The 14,370-nt window shown below is 40.0% G+C and overlaps 2 protein-coding genes across 6 annotated transcripts in view; one reads left to right on the top strand and one right to left on the bottom strand.

Moving 5' to 3' along the window:
* The window catches only part of ARFIP1 (ADP ribosylation factor interacting protein 1), a 41,059-nt gene extending 32,661 nt beyond the window's left edge, over positions 1-8,398 (bottom strand). Inside the window, exons 1-2 of one of the 5 annotated variants that reach the window (XM_064652243.1) lie at positions 8,249-8,393; positions 4,105-4,184 (exon numbers count right to left, since the gene is read on the bottom strand). In XM_064652243.1, coding sequence (XP_064508313.1) covers positions 4,105-4,182 — 78 coding nt within the window. In that variant the 5' untranslated portion in view covers positions 4,183-4,184; positions 8,249-8,393. Of the gene's footprint in view, positions 1-4,104; positions 4,185-8,248 lie in introns of all 5 variants that reach the window. The other 4 variants (XM_064652244.1, XM_064652245.1, XM_064652247.1 and 1 more) reach the window with 4 other exon arrangements.
* A 36-nt stretch (positions 8,399-8,434) lies between these two features.
* Positions 8,435-11,429, top strand: TIGD4 (tigger transposable element derived 4). Its single transcript, XM_064652242.1, has one exon. The coding sequence runs from the start codon at positions 8,625-8,627 to the stop codon at positions 10,155-10,157; it is 1,533 nt and encodes a 510-aa protein (XP_064508312.1). The 5' UTR covers positions 8,435-8,624; the 3' UTR covers positions 10,158-11,429.
* The last annotated feature ends 2,941 nt before the right edge of the window (positions 11,430-14,370 follow it).

Below are 14,370 nucleotides of genomic sequence, written 5' to 3'. Positions count from 1 at the left end.
GACCTAAGGTATAACCTAGGAGAGACATTCCCAGGAGAACCGCACATCATTTACAAGCACCTGAAGAGAGAATGGCACCCTAACACTCTCCAAAATGAAGAGAAACTGAAAATTTCATCCCTTTCAAAAAGCTACTCCTACCTCTGCAAGGGAGCTTCATTAGTCATCTAAAGTGTAAACAGTAGAAAAATCAACACACAACCAAGGCAGTGTTTGTTCAATTACTTACATAAAAGTTGTCTGAAGTCTTCAAACCAGCCCATGCACTTGTGCAAGACTGGCAAGACAAGGTATACCATCAACAGGTACTTGAGAATAGGTACCTTTCTTCCCTTAAAGCTCCTAAATCATCAAACCAAACTAGTTCTTTTCAGTCTAAGGGTCAGGAAGAGAACCAGCCTGAGACAAGGCTGAAGTACCAGCAGCTTCTCCAACCACACATGAAGCTTTACAGGATAACAATGTAACACAAAGATTTTACTGGTACTTACTGAGCATCACCTGCATCATTCTAATATGGCAACATCTTCCGTCATATCCCATTGCTAATATTTCCTCCATTTTCATGTATCAACACTTCATTTACATTAGTGAGATTGATTTCCTCAGTAAGTTTTGAGGCCTCTCAGCTTTTTTCTAACTAGGCACTGTCTGTGGGCTCCAATAAACGTGCTTCTCCAACTCCAGATAGCTTTCAAAGCTTTGCTACCATAACTTCTTCCAAAAAATGTAAATTACTGAGACTTCACCTCAGTTGGTCTTTTGAAGCAGAGGTCACAACTCAAACTTCCTTTGGTATCTATGACAAAATCTGAATGTGTAATAAGCTTCTTCAATTGGCAGCATAAAAACGTCCACCAAGTTCTGAATGAACACTGCCTTTTACCCATGCAGAGAAGAGAAAGAACGAGGAGAGTACCTTGGGAAACAGCCCTAAAAACAAAGGGGACCAGTAAGGATGGACACACTTCAAAAAAGAAATCTTGAAGGCGCAGGAGCAGGTCAGCCCTATGTGGTGAAAGGCGAGCCAGTGGGGAAGATCGGCCTGCCTGAACAGGGAGATTTTACAGGAAATTAGGGAAAAAAAGAGAGTCTATCGCCTTTGGAAAAAAGGGCAGGCAACTCATGTAGTGTTTAAGAATGTAGTTAGGTCATGTAGAAAGAAAATTTGAGAGGTAAAAGCACAATTTGAACTTAATCTGGCCACTTCGGTTGAGGACAACAAAAAGTGTTTTTTTAAATACATCGGTAGGAAAAGGAGGGGCAAGGTAAACCTCCATTCTTTGTTGGACATGGAGGGGAACATAGTTGCAAAGATGAGGATAAGGCTGAGGTACTGAACACGTTCTTTGCCTCAGTTTTCAACAAGACGACAGGTTGTCCTCAGGATAACTGGCTTCCTGGGCTGGTAGACAGCAACCGGGAGCCGAATAGCCCCCCTGTAATCCAGGAGGAAGAAGTTTGTGACCTGCTGAGCCACGTGGATTCTCACAAGCCTATGGGATCAGATGGGATCCATCCTAGGGTGATGAAGAACTGGCAGAAGAGCTCGCCAAGCTGCTCTCTATCATTTATCACCAGTCCTGGCTCACTGGGGAGGTCCCAGATGATTGGAAGGTGGCTAATGTGACACCCATCCACAAGAAGGGCCAGAAGGATCATCAAGTCCAACTCCCTACTCTTCACAGGGAATTGCTACACAACACCATCAGATCAAATGTTCTAGTTATGTATCATATTAGATTTTGATTTAGGAAATCTGCCCAATAGATCAAGCTTCTTAAGCTTGCTCTGAATCTCACATCTGCTTAAGCTCTAAGACTGCTAGGAACCACACTTCTACTTGACACGGTCAAGTGTGGTATTGTTCAAATGCTTGGCCTGTCACAGCTACCTGCACAATACGGAAACATTGGCATAGGCTAACACAGATACTTTTGGTCTTCTTTCTGCAAATTATCAGAGAACACAGTGCAAAGGGGAACTCCTGTACTGTCAGAGAATACGTTTTGTTTGGCAGGGATCACAAACAAAAATGCACCTCTAAATTTAACTAAAGGCAAAACAAATACTTGGCTTTGGAGCTTTTCATCAAGAGTCTCAAATCACCTTGCAAATATTGACATTGATATATTTTTATACATTTATTCAAAGATATACACACTCAGGCATACGCACATCTCTAGCAAATACATATATTAAAAAATCAAATTCATCAGCTTCTCTGGACAACTTTTGAAATCACTACAACCTAGAAGCAATTCACCTATTTTTTTAGGCATTCCTACTTGAGTCAAACTATGTATGTAGTTCAGAAAAAGCAAAAAATTACTTGCTAACTTCAGTTTCATACTATGTTTGAACTGTAATATAATTTTCCTTTGCTGAAAGGAGGACATTTCACCACTCTACTTTTCCAGTCCCTACTGTGAGCCACACAGTGTCCCACCTCTGAACCACTCACCTGACTGCAGTCACCACACACAACTCACTAACCTGGCAATGGACCTTTTCACCAGGTTAATTTTCCAGTGTCAGTGAGTTGAATCAGTTTGCAGTGAGGTAAGACAAGTACCAAAGACGTGAAACGAGCAGCTGAAAAGGGGAAGTGGGATAAGCTGCTAATTTGACTCAGACATAACAAGAAACCACCGCCTGCATTTTAGTCAACAGTTTAAGCTAACACTGTTGTCAAAAAAAGTCCTTGCCCTTTTCCCCAACTCTTCCTCCTATCAGCTTTCACCATTCCTTCACCTCTTCCCTGAGCCAGAGCAATGTATCTGTACAGCAAACAAGATTCCAGAAACACTGCAGGTTAGAAGAAGGTGACCTGTGCTCAAAAAGAGGATGGATAATTTTTCCACTCACATCAGTTCCCCAAAACAGTTCATCACATGGGTCCTACACTTGCACCTATGAAACTGAGGGGGTAATAATGCCATAAGAATATATTGAGAATGAAGGACTGCTCTTGGCCACAGCATCAGCTTACTTTAGCAGTGCAATACCTCAAAATACTTACTCAACTGTAGGCTACTACCAAAAACAAGCAGTCATTTCTCTTTACCTCTGCATGTGTGTTCCTGTAACCTCACACAATCATGGTGAGCTTATTGATCTGAGAGAAAACTAAAGCATCAAACCACAACAGTACTTCTGTTGAAACAGTGAGTATGATTGCTGAATCAAGTGCCCCTTTGGCAAGTGTAACCCACAGCTGGCTTAAACTAAGCATACAAAGAAACTGAATCCTCAGAAAAAAAATTATCATATGTAGAAACAGCCTGAAGTAAATCTTAATAAGTTACTAAATTTGTATTGATGTATTAAGCATGAATGACACAAGCATTACAGAAAAACATGACGCTTCAGATGGACTTTTTATTTAGAAAAAAATAGAATCATCCTTCAGTAACAATCAGTATTTTCTTTGCACATATCTGTTTACAAATATCAGATTTGGAGATATGCTAAATAGCTGTGGAATCACTATACTGTTTTTCTAAAAGTTTAAAAACAATTAACTGGCATTGAAACTCTAATAGTGATAAAATCAGCATTAGTTTTTTCATTTTTACTCTAGAACAGTCAAAAAATGTTTATTTTTCTGAAACAGCCTCCCAAACACATTCTGATCAGCTAAATAATATTAGGAACCTTAGGAATTTGTTCATAGTTTCAAAATGTCACAGACTTCTCCATAAAGAAGGAACAAGCTGTCTCTGCTCCCCCCCAAAAAAAAGATTCACTACTTCAGCAGTAGATAGAATACCTTGTTGTAGTGAGATTACACAGATTGTTGCCTTTCAAATACCAATCCTTTTCCCTGCAGTACTTACACATTTCAGAATCCATGCCTAAATCTATTCAACTTACAAAACAAATACTACAGCACAGCAACAGACTACTGGCTGAAGCAATCCTTCACTATGAATTAATAAGAATGTTCTTAATAGTGTCTCAAAACCAACCCACCCACTCAAGATGCTGTGCATGAGCTCGTAGCCCCATACTAATACCACTGTGCTATGTAGAATTTTTGGTAGTCTGAAACTGTTGTTAGGATTGGTTGATTTTACACTAATATAACTATCACCCAATCACCTCAGAGCCAGACTGGACCTCTTCTGCAGCAGGGTGAGACTCATCAAGTGTTGTGGATTCGCTGCTGTGTTCTGACATACCTGAAAACCAAATAGGTTTGGCATGCATTAATTGATGTGAAAGGAGCTGGGCGCTGAACCTCACAGAAACTGAGGCAGGCTTTCAGAAAACACTTCTTTTACAAGTTCTGCTAAACCAAAGTGAAACCTCCTCCCTTTGATGCCTTCAGCTCTCCACAAATCTAACAGAGACTAGGAATACAATCTACTATAAGTTTCCACTGCCAAAGCAACCTTCCCCCACAGACGACTAAGCTTGCAACATAAAACCTAGGAAGTCAAACAAGGTTCTTCAGCTGATGTATACTGTCACCTGCAACAATACACTGACTACCATTGCAAAGATCGCTACTTTGTTTACATGAAACTTATCCAAATATTTCAAGTTTATATTGATGCTAAGCCACTGAAACCTACTAAGCTGCTCAGTCTGTTAAGCCTATTAGAAACAGAATCCCTTTCATTTTAGTCTCAAAAAGATCTCAGCTACGGAGGCAAAGAAAGGCAATGACACTGAGCACATGCACAAGAAATCAGCTCAGTGAGTATAGTGATCATGGAAGATGAATTACATACCTAATATAGCTTAAATAAGAAAAGTATCTAAATTCAATTTCAAATAGCTGGTACCTACAGGTGACACCACAACTCACCTAGCTGTTTGAGAGGAGCAGACAACCAATCATTAAAAATTAAACAGTCTGTCAGTATTGAGTATAATCACGCATGACTTCAGTTCATTAAGTATTGCACCATTTTATACATGTTCAGACAAATACCAGATTAAGAAAAATTATAAAGAGATCACTATTTGTATTTATATTTTATTTAAAATGCCTAAGCTATAAAAAATTCTAATTAAAGCAAATAATTAATAAGGTAAGCAGCTCGCATGACCAAAGCCTGAGAAACTGAATCACCTAAATCATCCAGATCATATTACATTGACTAACCTTTACTCTGAAAAATCAAACGTAAAATAAGACACTTTCTCCAGAAAAACAATTCATTCAGAGATATCACTGAATGAAGTTGGATTTTTCTACTATCAATACAAAATTCCTTCACATATCTTTCTTAATTTTTCAAATTTCTTTTGAATATGAAAGACCATATGGCAGAGGTGCTGTTTTCCCACAGTCCTGTCCAAACTATGCTTGTGGTTGAAAACAACCTCTGCGCTTAACAGCTTATTTCTGAGTAGCTAAAAAAAGTCCATTATGGATTAGAAGAATACGTGAGATTTCCACGCTCTGCTGGTTAAACAAGAAGCTAAATTCATGTTGTAGTGCAGTCTTTGTTAAGGCAATCTGTTCCTCAGTTTTCCCAGGCTTGTGTTCCTAGAGTTATATTTTTATATCATATACAAACTTACATACCACAGTAACGCTGTTTAAAAATATTAAGTGCTACAAGCAGTAAAAATAATTTTGATAGACTTAAGAACTTTTAATAACCTAATCTAGAGGCATGAACCATCTCACAAACTCATGGAGAAGACACTGCATAAAGACAATTCATTTTTTAAAATCCAAATTAATTCACTATTTGTGTTAATTCACCAATTTTGTTGTACAATATTCTTTTCCTGCAAGTAGTGCCAACACTTGCCAGCTCTATGATCCAGCTCTGCACGACCACACTGACCACCTTTAAAACACAAGAGGAAAAAATGTAGATTAAAGGTGGCTTTCATAAAAAGTTCAATTGCACATTCTAATTTAACTACAGAATTTCCTGATGACTGCTTGCACAGCAAAAAAATAGGGAAATAAACACTGAATGCTGTATGCAAGGATGAAAACTTTCTACATCTTCACCAAGATTCAGAAGTGAAGACATTTATGTGAAATTACAGCAATGATGGCATCTACATACATTTATCATTTATATTTAAGGTTCCATTACAGAAATGCCTACAGACTTTTGCATCTCCATAGTTCTTGCAGGTGCCAAAGTGCTGTTCTTTATCAGAGGTTGCTGATCCTCAGGACAGCATGAATTCTGCATTATCTGGTTGTTGGGGGTTTTTTCCCACTAAAGCAGCCCCAACTTTGGAATATGTTAGGTGACTGGCTGGTGTACTAGAACATTTACTACTATTAGTTGCAATTACAACAACTCAGAGATGTTCTACTTGGGAAAAATATGCTTGATCCATATCCTGACATGAATTTAAGCCTGAAACCCTGTCTGTATCACTCCCACCCTTCTGGATCTTCATTTTTCCCCCACTAGACCAGTTCTGCAAATCCACACAAATACTGCACCAGAGTAGAAGAGAGGACATAGACTAAAATCAAGCCCCCCATGGTGAAGCTACCTTAATGCATATTAGATTACAGGTTCAGTCATTTTAAGCTTTGCTCACCGTAAATAAAACCACACAATTTCTAATTCCTAGGGATTTATATATCACTTCTTCATCTGGCAAAGTAAAAAGCATAGCAAAGCAAAAACTTATAAACAACATAATAAGCTTACTCTAGGATAAAGACTTCAGAGACATTTAACCAATTATAATTAGTGGTTAGAAGAGCACACTCATGAACCTTTAATAAAAAAGGCAAATTCATATTTGCTTATTCATGCAAATATGAATTAAATGTCATCAACAATAAATTAGTTTTGAATAAGGAGTTTATTCTTCACATAGTTACATCACTTAGGTAAACGACTTCTGGTTTCAGAAATGAGAACCATGGGATTCTCAAGAACCAAATCTCCTTTTCTAAGCAGGATGCACTGGCTCCTTTGCTTGTTTTTTTTTAATTAATTGCCAATAAGGCAAAAGCAAGATAGCTTCTGCCCAAATTAAGTTACTACACACTTTTATTGCTGTCTTATTACTCCAAGGCATAGATAAGCAATACAAGTTTTTGTAACACTGTAGAAAATCCACTAAAATAATGATTTTACACATATTTTCTTAATTTTGATTTCTAACTAAGAATACTTTCACTAATTCTTGTCAAGATAAAGATCCACTGCTTTTTTAAAAAGACTGTAAAGAACTGCATTAAACAGTTTCTGCTGCAATCACACCATAGTTTCTTTTTAATGCTCTTGAATTCCCTGGCTGCTCCACTTACAAGATCTAATTATGACTGAGAGTTAGAAAACATGATGGAGATAAAGACCAGAGAACAAGGCTGCTACTAACTTCCACAACCCCATGATGGGTCAACCTGCCCCTGAATGCCTTAATGCTCTGCTCGTCTCCAGATTAGGTAAGCCACGGGCTCCCATTATGATTTCAACTTCTACCAAAACAGAAAGAAACAGTGAATCAAGATACTGCCTCAGCTTCCTAATGCTTCCAATCTGTTCTTCTGTGTTACTTAATCTTTACATTTTAACTGTGTGTGTGTACACACATATACACATAAACATATATATGATTCAGACATTTTTGGAGCTGCACCGATCAAGTAACGTCCTTTTCCAGCCCTGCAAAAGAACCCTTCTGTTATCTTTTCTAGAGAGTCAACACGTACAGCCACCGACTGCAAAGCGATAATTCCTTGCTACTGGTGCCACCAAGCATAAGAAAGCACACATTAGACACTGAAACTACATTCTGAACTGGACGTTCAGGATGATCCCCCTTAGAGCCCTTCATACGAGATGAAAGGCTATGAGGTGGTGCCAGTTAAAAATGACATATTAGAGATTTACTATAAGAAACACTGGAAGAACTGCGTCTAGTTTGTAAACAAACACCAGACACAACACCTGCTTGTCACACAACACCACAGCGTTCCCATGCTCGAAGAGCAGCAAGCAAAAGACAAATTGGCACACTTAAAACAGTAATTGCCAGGGTGTGGAGTAAGTCTCGGGGGCACGAAATTCACACCGCTTCCCTCTCTCTCTCTCGCGAACCAAGCTCAGGCTCTGCCCTCCCTGTCCGGGCGCCCAGTGCCCCCCGGAGCGGGGCCGTACGAGATGGGCAGACCCCCGCCCGCCCCTCCCGGGAGCCCCGCGGGATGACACGTCGGACGGGCCGGAGCGGGAGGCGCGGCCCGGCCCTCCCCGCCCGCCCCGAACGCGGGGCCCAGCGGCTGCCCCGGCCCGGCCCTCACCTGCGGCGGCGCCGCGGCGGCCCCGGGGGCGTCGTGCTGCGGGGGACGGCAGGGCGGGACGGAGACAGGGAGAGGGGGCAAGAAGCAGCCGGGCAGGGCGGCGCCGGCGGCCCCTCTCCGGCTTTATTTTCTTCCTTCTCCGGTGGCAGCAGGAGCCGGAAGCGCCGTGCCGGAAAGGGGAGGAGGGCGGCGGCCGCTCTGGGCTGCCGTGTCTATGGTCGCGGCCATGGCAACCGGGGGCAGCGCTGCCGGGGAGGCGGCTCCAGGCTCGCCAAGTGCCGTGCCCCTGGGATCGGAGCGCCGTCCGGGAAAGCCAGCCGGCAGAGCAGGAGGGCGCGTGCCCGCGTGTGGATGTGGATGAGCGGACTTCGGTGCCATGGCAGAGGCGCTGCCCGAACACATAGTGAGGAGGAAAAAAAGCATATCTATCGAGGAGAAAATCGACATCATAAGCGCCGTGGAGAGTGGCAAGAAAAAGGCGGACATTGCAGCCAAGTATGGCATAAAGAAGAACTCCCTGTCTTCGATTATGAAGAATAAGGAAAAAGTTTTGGAAGCCTTTGAAACTTTGCGGTTTGATCCCAAAAGGAAAAGGCTGAGGACGGCTTTTTATGCCGACCTGGAGGAGGCACTGATGAAGTGGTACAGGATCGCGCAGTGCCTGAAGGTGCCGGTGAACGGTCCCATGCTGCGCCTCAAGGCGAATGATTTTGCCCAGCAGCTCGGACACAGTGATTTTAGGTGCAGCAATGGCTGGCTCGATCGTTTCAAGTCGAGATATGGTTTAGTTTTCAGAGCTCAGCCTGTAGAAGCAGCTGCAACTACTACAGCGGATGCTCCAACCCTTTGGTACCAGAATGTGCTTCCTTATTATTTAAATGATTATCAGCCAAAAAATGTGTTTCATATACAGGAGACTGGATTGTTGTATCAGATGTTGCCACATAACACATTTGCATTTAAAGGGGAAACTTGTTCTGTAGGTAAACTAAGCAAAGAGAGAATAACTGTAGTGGTGGGGGCAAATATGGATGGCTCCGAGAAACTTCCACTGCTTGTTATAGGAAAAAGCAAAAGTCCACGGTCTTTCAAAGATGTGAAGTCGCTTCCTGTGGATTATGAAGCAAATGACAGGGCATGGATGACTCCAGAAGTGTTTGAACAGTGGATGCATAAACTCGATGGCAGATTTCAAGCACAGCAGCGCCGAGTGGTTATTCTTGCTGATTCTCTCCCAGCTCACACAGAGGTAAAGAACCTGAAGTCTGTCAAATTAGTTTTCTTTCCTTCAGACTCCTCTTCATGTATAGCTGTGAAACAAGGGGTTATCAGAAGTCTGAAGGTTAAATACAGGCACTGTCTTATCAAGAGATTTGTTGATTGTGTAGAAGGTAATAAAGAGTTTATGCTGACCCTTCTTGATGCAATTGAGATGTTGTACCTGTGCTGGAGGGAAGTAACACCACAGACTATTGTAAAAAGTTATAATGGAGAAGAATTCAAATTAGAAACTGAGACAAATGGTAACAACAAAGAGATTGAAAGTGATCTTGATTTGATTGCTCACGCACAAGCAGCTGGAGTGGAGTTTCCAGAAGGCTTATCTTTGGAGGAATATGCAGCTCTAGATGATGACTTGCTAACTTATGAAGTGCACATAAATAATGGAATGATGTGTGCCAAAGAAAGTGTGTCAGATAAAGCTGGGACATTTTTCGGTGATGAAGATGAGGATGAGAATGAAGGTGATCAATTTCAGGGAGCTGAACAGGTTTTGCCATCGAAAAATGAGGCTTTGAGTGCTTTAGATACCCTTCGGAAGTTTCTCAGAAGTCAAGACACGGATGATTGTCTTTATGATTCCCTAGTTGACTTGGAGAATTTTATTCAACATGTAGCAAGTAAATAAATATTTTAGCAAAGTGGGGAAGCATGTAATTAGAAAAAAATGAGATTATGTAAGTAAACAAAGACAGTTTAAAACAAGGATTGCTGAAATGTTCTCTGGTGTGTTTTGCTCAGGTGACTAGATGTACATAACAAAAGAAATTTGAAATTATGGAAAAGGGCTGAAACCGAAATTTTACACAAAATTAGGAACAAATGACACAAATTTGGAGTGAGCCAAATCCTGAAACTGATAACTGTAGTAAGTATAGTGGAGGAAAAAGAAGTTCGGTGCGCTCAGGATAAACTCATGACCACTTGGAATTCTTTCTTCAGGAAGAGATTAGCACTTCTACGCATTAATAATTCCACTGGTGTCTTTGGTTTTTTGACGGTGCAGTAGTAAATATTTATCAGCTCGGTGCCTTTGATACATAAGCAAGAAATTGGATAACACGGAAAATACATGCCTAAATTCTGAGAAGTAAGGGTTTTTTAAAATAAACATTTTTGTCCTTAGTCAAGAATTCTGGCCATCATTTATTCTTGGAGCAAGTGATGAACAGCGGAAAGTTACCACAGCTTTGGATGTGTTGTTTTGTTTTGTTTTCTTAAAACTGTTCACATGTGGATACACACGAATGGCATAATCATTTATCCAAGAGTCAGAAGACAAACAAAGCTTTACTTGGGCTGTGAAGAGGTCAAAAAGGAAGATCATTCTCTCCCTTTCAGCCTTTTCGGTACATGGATTTGATGTAGGTCTTCCTCTGCAACTCCGTGTATTTCTACAGTAAATACAGAAAAAAGAATCAGTTTTTGCAGCATCTGCACTAAAACCCTCACTGAACTCTTGTTTTATTTACAATACTTGAAGACTTTGCTATAGGATTCAATGCATTAATGTGGTTTGTCATTTTAAGTCCCATTAAGAAGAGTGCTGTTTGCACAAGTGCAGTATGAAGTTGAGTAAATTATTGTACATTTACATGTCTTTGAGTATGTGTTTCAGGCAACGTAATCATAGCAGAGCCAAAAACCAGAGTCTATATGAAATGCCCTGCTTGTGGCTTTTTTCAAAACCTGTTTTAAATCTTTTCTGTATCTATCAGTTAAAATTTTTTTCAGAAGTTAGATATAATTGTTCTAATTTAGAGGAAGAAGAAAATATTTTATGGAAGCCCTTTAGGAAGCCTGTGTAATAACGATCATATTATGGTGCCTATAATTAAACCATGGAAAAAAATCTCATGCTTATTTGATTCTTCACTTTTCAATAAATAGTTTGGCTAAAGCTTTGTTTACCCTTTTTTCTGGTGTAGGACATTTTATCAGTTTGTGAAAGCATTTGAGAAAATTGTTGGAAGACTGTGAAAATACCAGGGTGGTTTGGTGAGAAAATGCATATGGCTAAACTGTATGAATGTTTTACTAGAACCCCTACCAAAAAACCCACTCAAACTTCTGGGTTTTTTTTGTGAAATACCTGATGTGAATTCCTTCCAAAGGATATTCTGACTAAATAGGAAATTTCTGTTGAAATCCCAATAGGTAAAGTCCTCCATGGAGATTTATAGATTCCTGAATTAGCTCTTTTAACTATTTATTATTTTATTCTTTTCAAATACAAATGCAAAGTCTTTTAAATTAGAAAGCTGTGTGACATTTTGCTTGCTTAAATACTTCAGAACAAACTTGTGAAATGTACTTTCTATTTTGTCTAAGCTTATTTGAGACCTGCAGATAATTTTCCTACAGTAATCCTTTGATTTAAAATATGTTTCTTTGCAACAGCTTCTCCAGCTAAAAGCAAGTTTAGGAAAAAGTTTCTATTATCCATATAGTAAATATGTATATTTATTACGATGTGACTCCCTGTGGCCCTTATTGGCCCAAGTCCCAGATAAAGAGACCCTCTGTTTCCTTCTGAGAGAGTGAAGACTGTGAAAATGTTGGATCTGAATGAGAAAGACTTGTGTATATAAGCAGCAAATCTTGGTTAACCAAGAGTTCAACCTACAGGAAGTGTAATCTTTACAAGAAGCAGCTTAGGAAATCAGGAGATGGGAAATAACGTTGTTAGCTGGTAATGAGGGAAGTAAATTACTGAGTGCTGTCATACTCATGACATGTAAATAACAGGAAGGATTTACTGTTTGACCTGGACTTTGAAGGTGAGTTGTGGAACTTGCTTTAAAAAACATACAACCCATCAAAATCCTGTATCTTTACAGAATATACGACTTTTTCCTAGCCTCCTAGTTCATTTGAGAAACTAAGTTAAAATGCACTCACTGAAACTGATTTTGTAGGTCACACACTTTATATAGCTTTCAAAATTATTTAGGAGCCCAAATATTTTTCTTCACTTGGATTTTGGTCACATTGATAGTCAGAGAACCTGAAAACCATTCTGAAGCTTGTTGCTGTTTTGGGTGTCTGTCACAGGGAAATGCGGACTCACAGATCTGAAATGCTAACGGCAAAAAAGGAAGTGGTGTGCTATGTAAATGTTCATCAATTCAGCTATGTAAATGTTAATCAATTTAGTGTACACAGTTTGAGCTAGAGATTTCTTTGCGTTGTCTGGGTAAACCACCCGGACACTGGCTTTTTGTGTCTGTAGTGGTTTCGTTTGGAGGGAGAGGAAGAATATTGCTCTAGACTACACCATATTTAAAAAGAAGAACCTTTTCTACCAAAGGCAGGTTACTAAGGCCATCATTTGCTATAATAATTCAGGTATTAGTGTGGACAACTGCATGCTTTTCTCTGTAGCTTTTTTGCTTATGCCATGGTTAGACTGTTATTATGCTCTTCAGCATCAAGTCAGTGAGGTTGCTTTCAGTAACCCAAAGTGAATTCTAGAAGTATGAACTGAACATAGGAAGTTTTAAAAACATAACTGACTTCTAGACAAGGCCAAAATAGAAAAAATATTTGGACGGTATGTTTGATATATCAAAAGCATCCTCAGATTCATTCTTGAGACAAATAATATGTAAAATTAAGTATATTCTTCAAAAATACATCTTTATTTGCAAATTTTAATAAATATTACACTGTGATTTTTTTTTGTGTTTGCTGTTCTGAATACCTTTCAGATCTATAAAACTACATTTTCTTTTTAAACTGTTACTGAAAGGAAGGTTGCCCACCTCTAATGGTAAAAGGAAATTATTTAACAAGTTTTTACACTTCACCAGACACGTAGCTACAATCCATGTGAATTGTCAGCCTGCACACAGGTCATTCATTGGCTGTATCATTGTGGGGGTGAGCTCCAGAGCTGGTTTGCATCCTCCGCTTCTGCACTTGTGTTGCTTTGTGTGCCTGTGTAAGGGTTAGTTATAATCACCGGGGTAGTGACTCACCTGTCTGAGAAAGTTGTGGTCTGATGGGATGGTGCAACCTCACCCCAAATGCCAAATGAAATAACTCATAATCTGTTCTTTGAAAAGGGTGAGACCTGGGATTGCTGAGGAGGGCGGCAAGTGGTCTCAGCTCTCCTGGCCTCTGCTCAGTAGCAAAGCTCAAAGAGCTCTGCTCTCTGGAGCTGTTCTTACAAAACACTCGCTAATCAAGAATCACTTCAACGTGTGTTAACTAGTTGCTGGATTTCTCATCTGAAGTCATCCACTTCTCTTGAGAGATGTAGTGTGGGGCTGCCGCTGTATCATCCATAGAAGGAGACAACCTATTGAAAGCACTGCTTCTGGCAACATTGGTGCCTCATACTTCTAACCTGTATAAATGATGCAAGATGATATTTTGCTATTCAGAATTCTATTTTTTTCCCCTTCCGCCCTTTTTTATCCATTGCCTTCTATCATTTAATATTCATTTGTATCCTGCTAATTCTAGTGTTAATGTTAGGATTGTTGGCCCAACCTTCTGGCAAGCTGCTTTCCTCCTTACTCTCCCTATTTCTAATATTATCTTTGCAGGTGGTATTTTTGAATCGTCTCATGTGACAGCCAGTATCACCCTCTTGGTACACATCCTCGTGATCTCAGGCCCTAATTTCTCCATTGCTGTATTTAGTGGCCTTCCCGAATCCTTGCTTCATTTAGCTAAGAACACTGAGTATGTCCTTACTTTTTTTTGTCTCTTCCTTTTGTAGAGGAGGATGAGCAGTGCTTTTTCTTGCAGTCTCCCAGGATGTCTGAGAGAACTGGTAACAAAACACGCATCTTTCTCTCCTTTCAGATGTCTCCATTTTTTCTTTCTGTCAG

Source organism: Pseudopipra pipra, chromosome 4 (assembly GCF_036250125.1).
Source record: "Pseudopipra pipra isolate bDixPip1 chromosome 4, bDixPip1.hap1, whole genome shotgun sequence".
Lineage (NCBI taxonomy): Eukaryota > Metazoa > Chordata > Aves > Passeriformes > Pipridae > Pseudopipra > Pseudopipra pipra.
This window is presented reverse-complemented; position numbering and strand designations above follow the sequence as displayed.

Coding starts and splice junctions, on each gene's coding strand:
- TIGD4 (XM_064652242.1), top strand. CDS start 8,625: ATGGCAGAGGCGCTGCCCGAACACATAGTGAGGAGGAAAAAAAGCATA.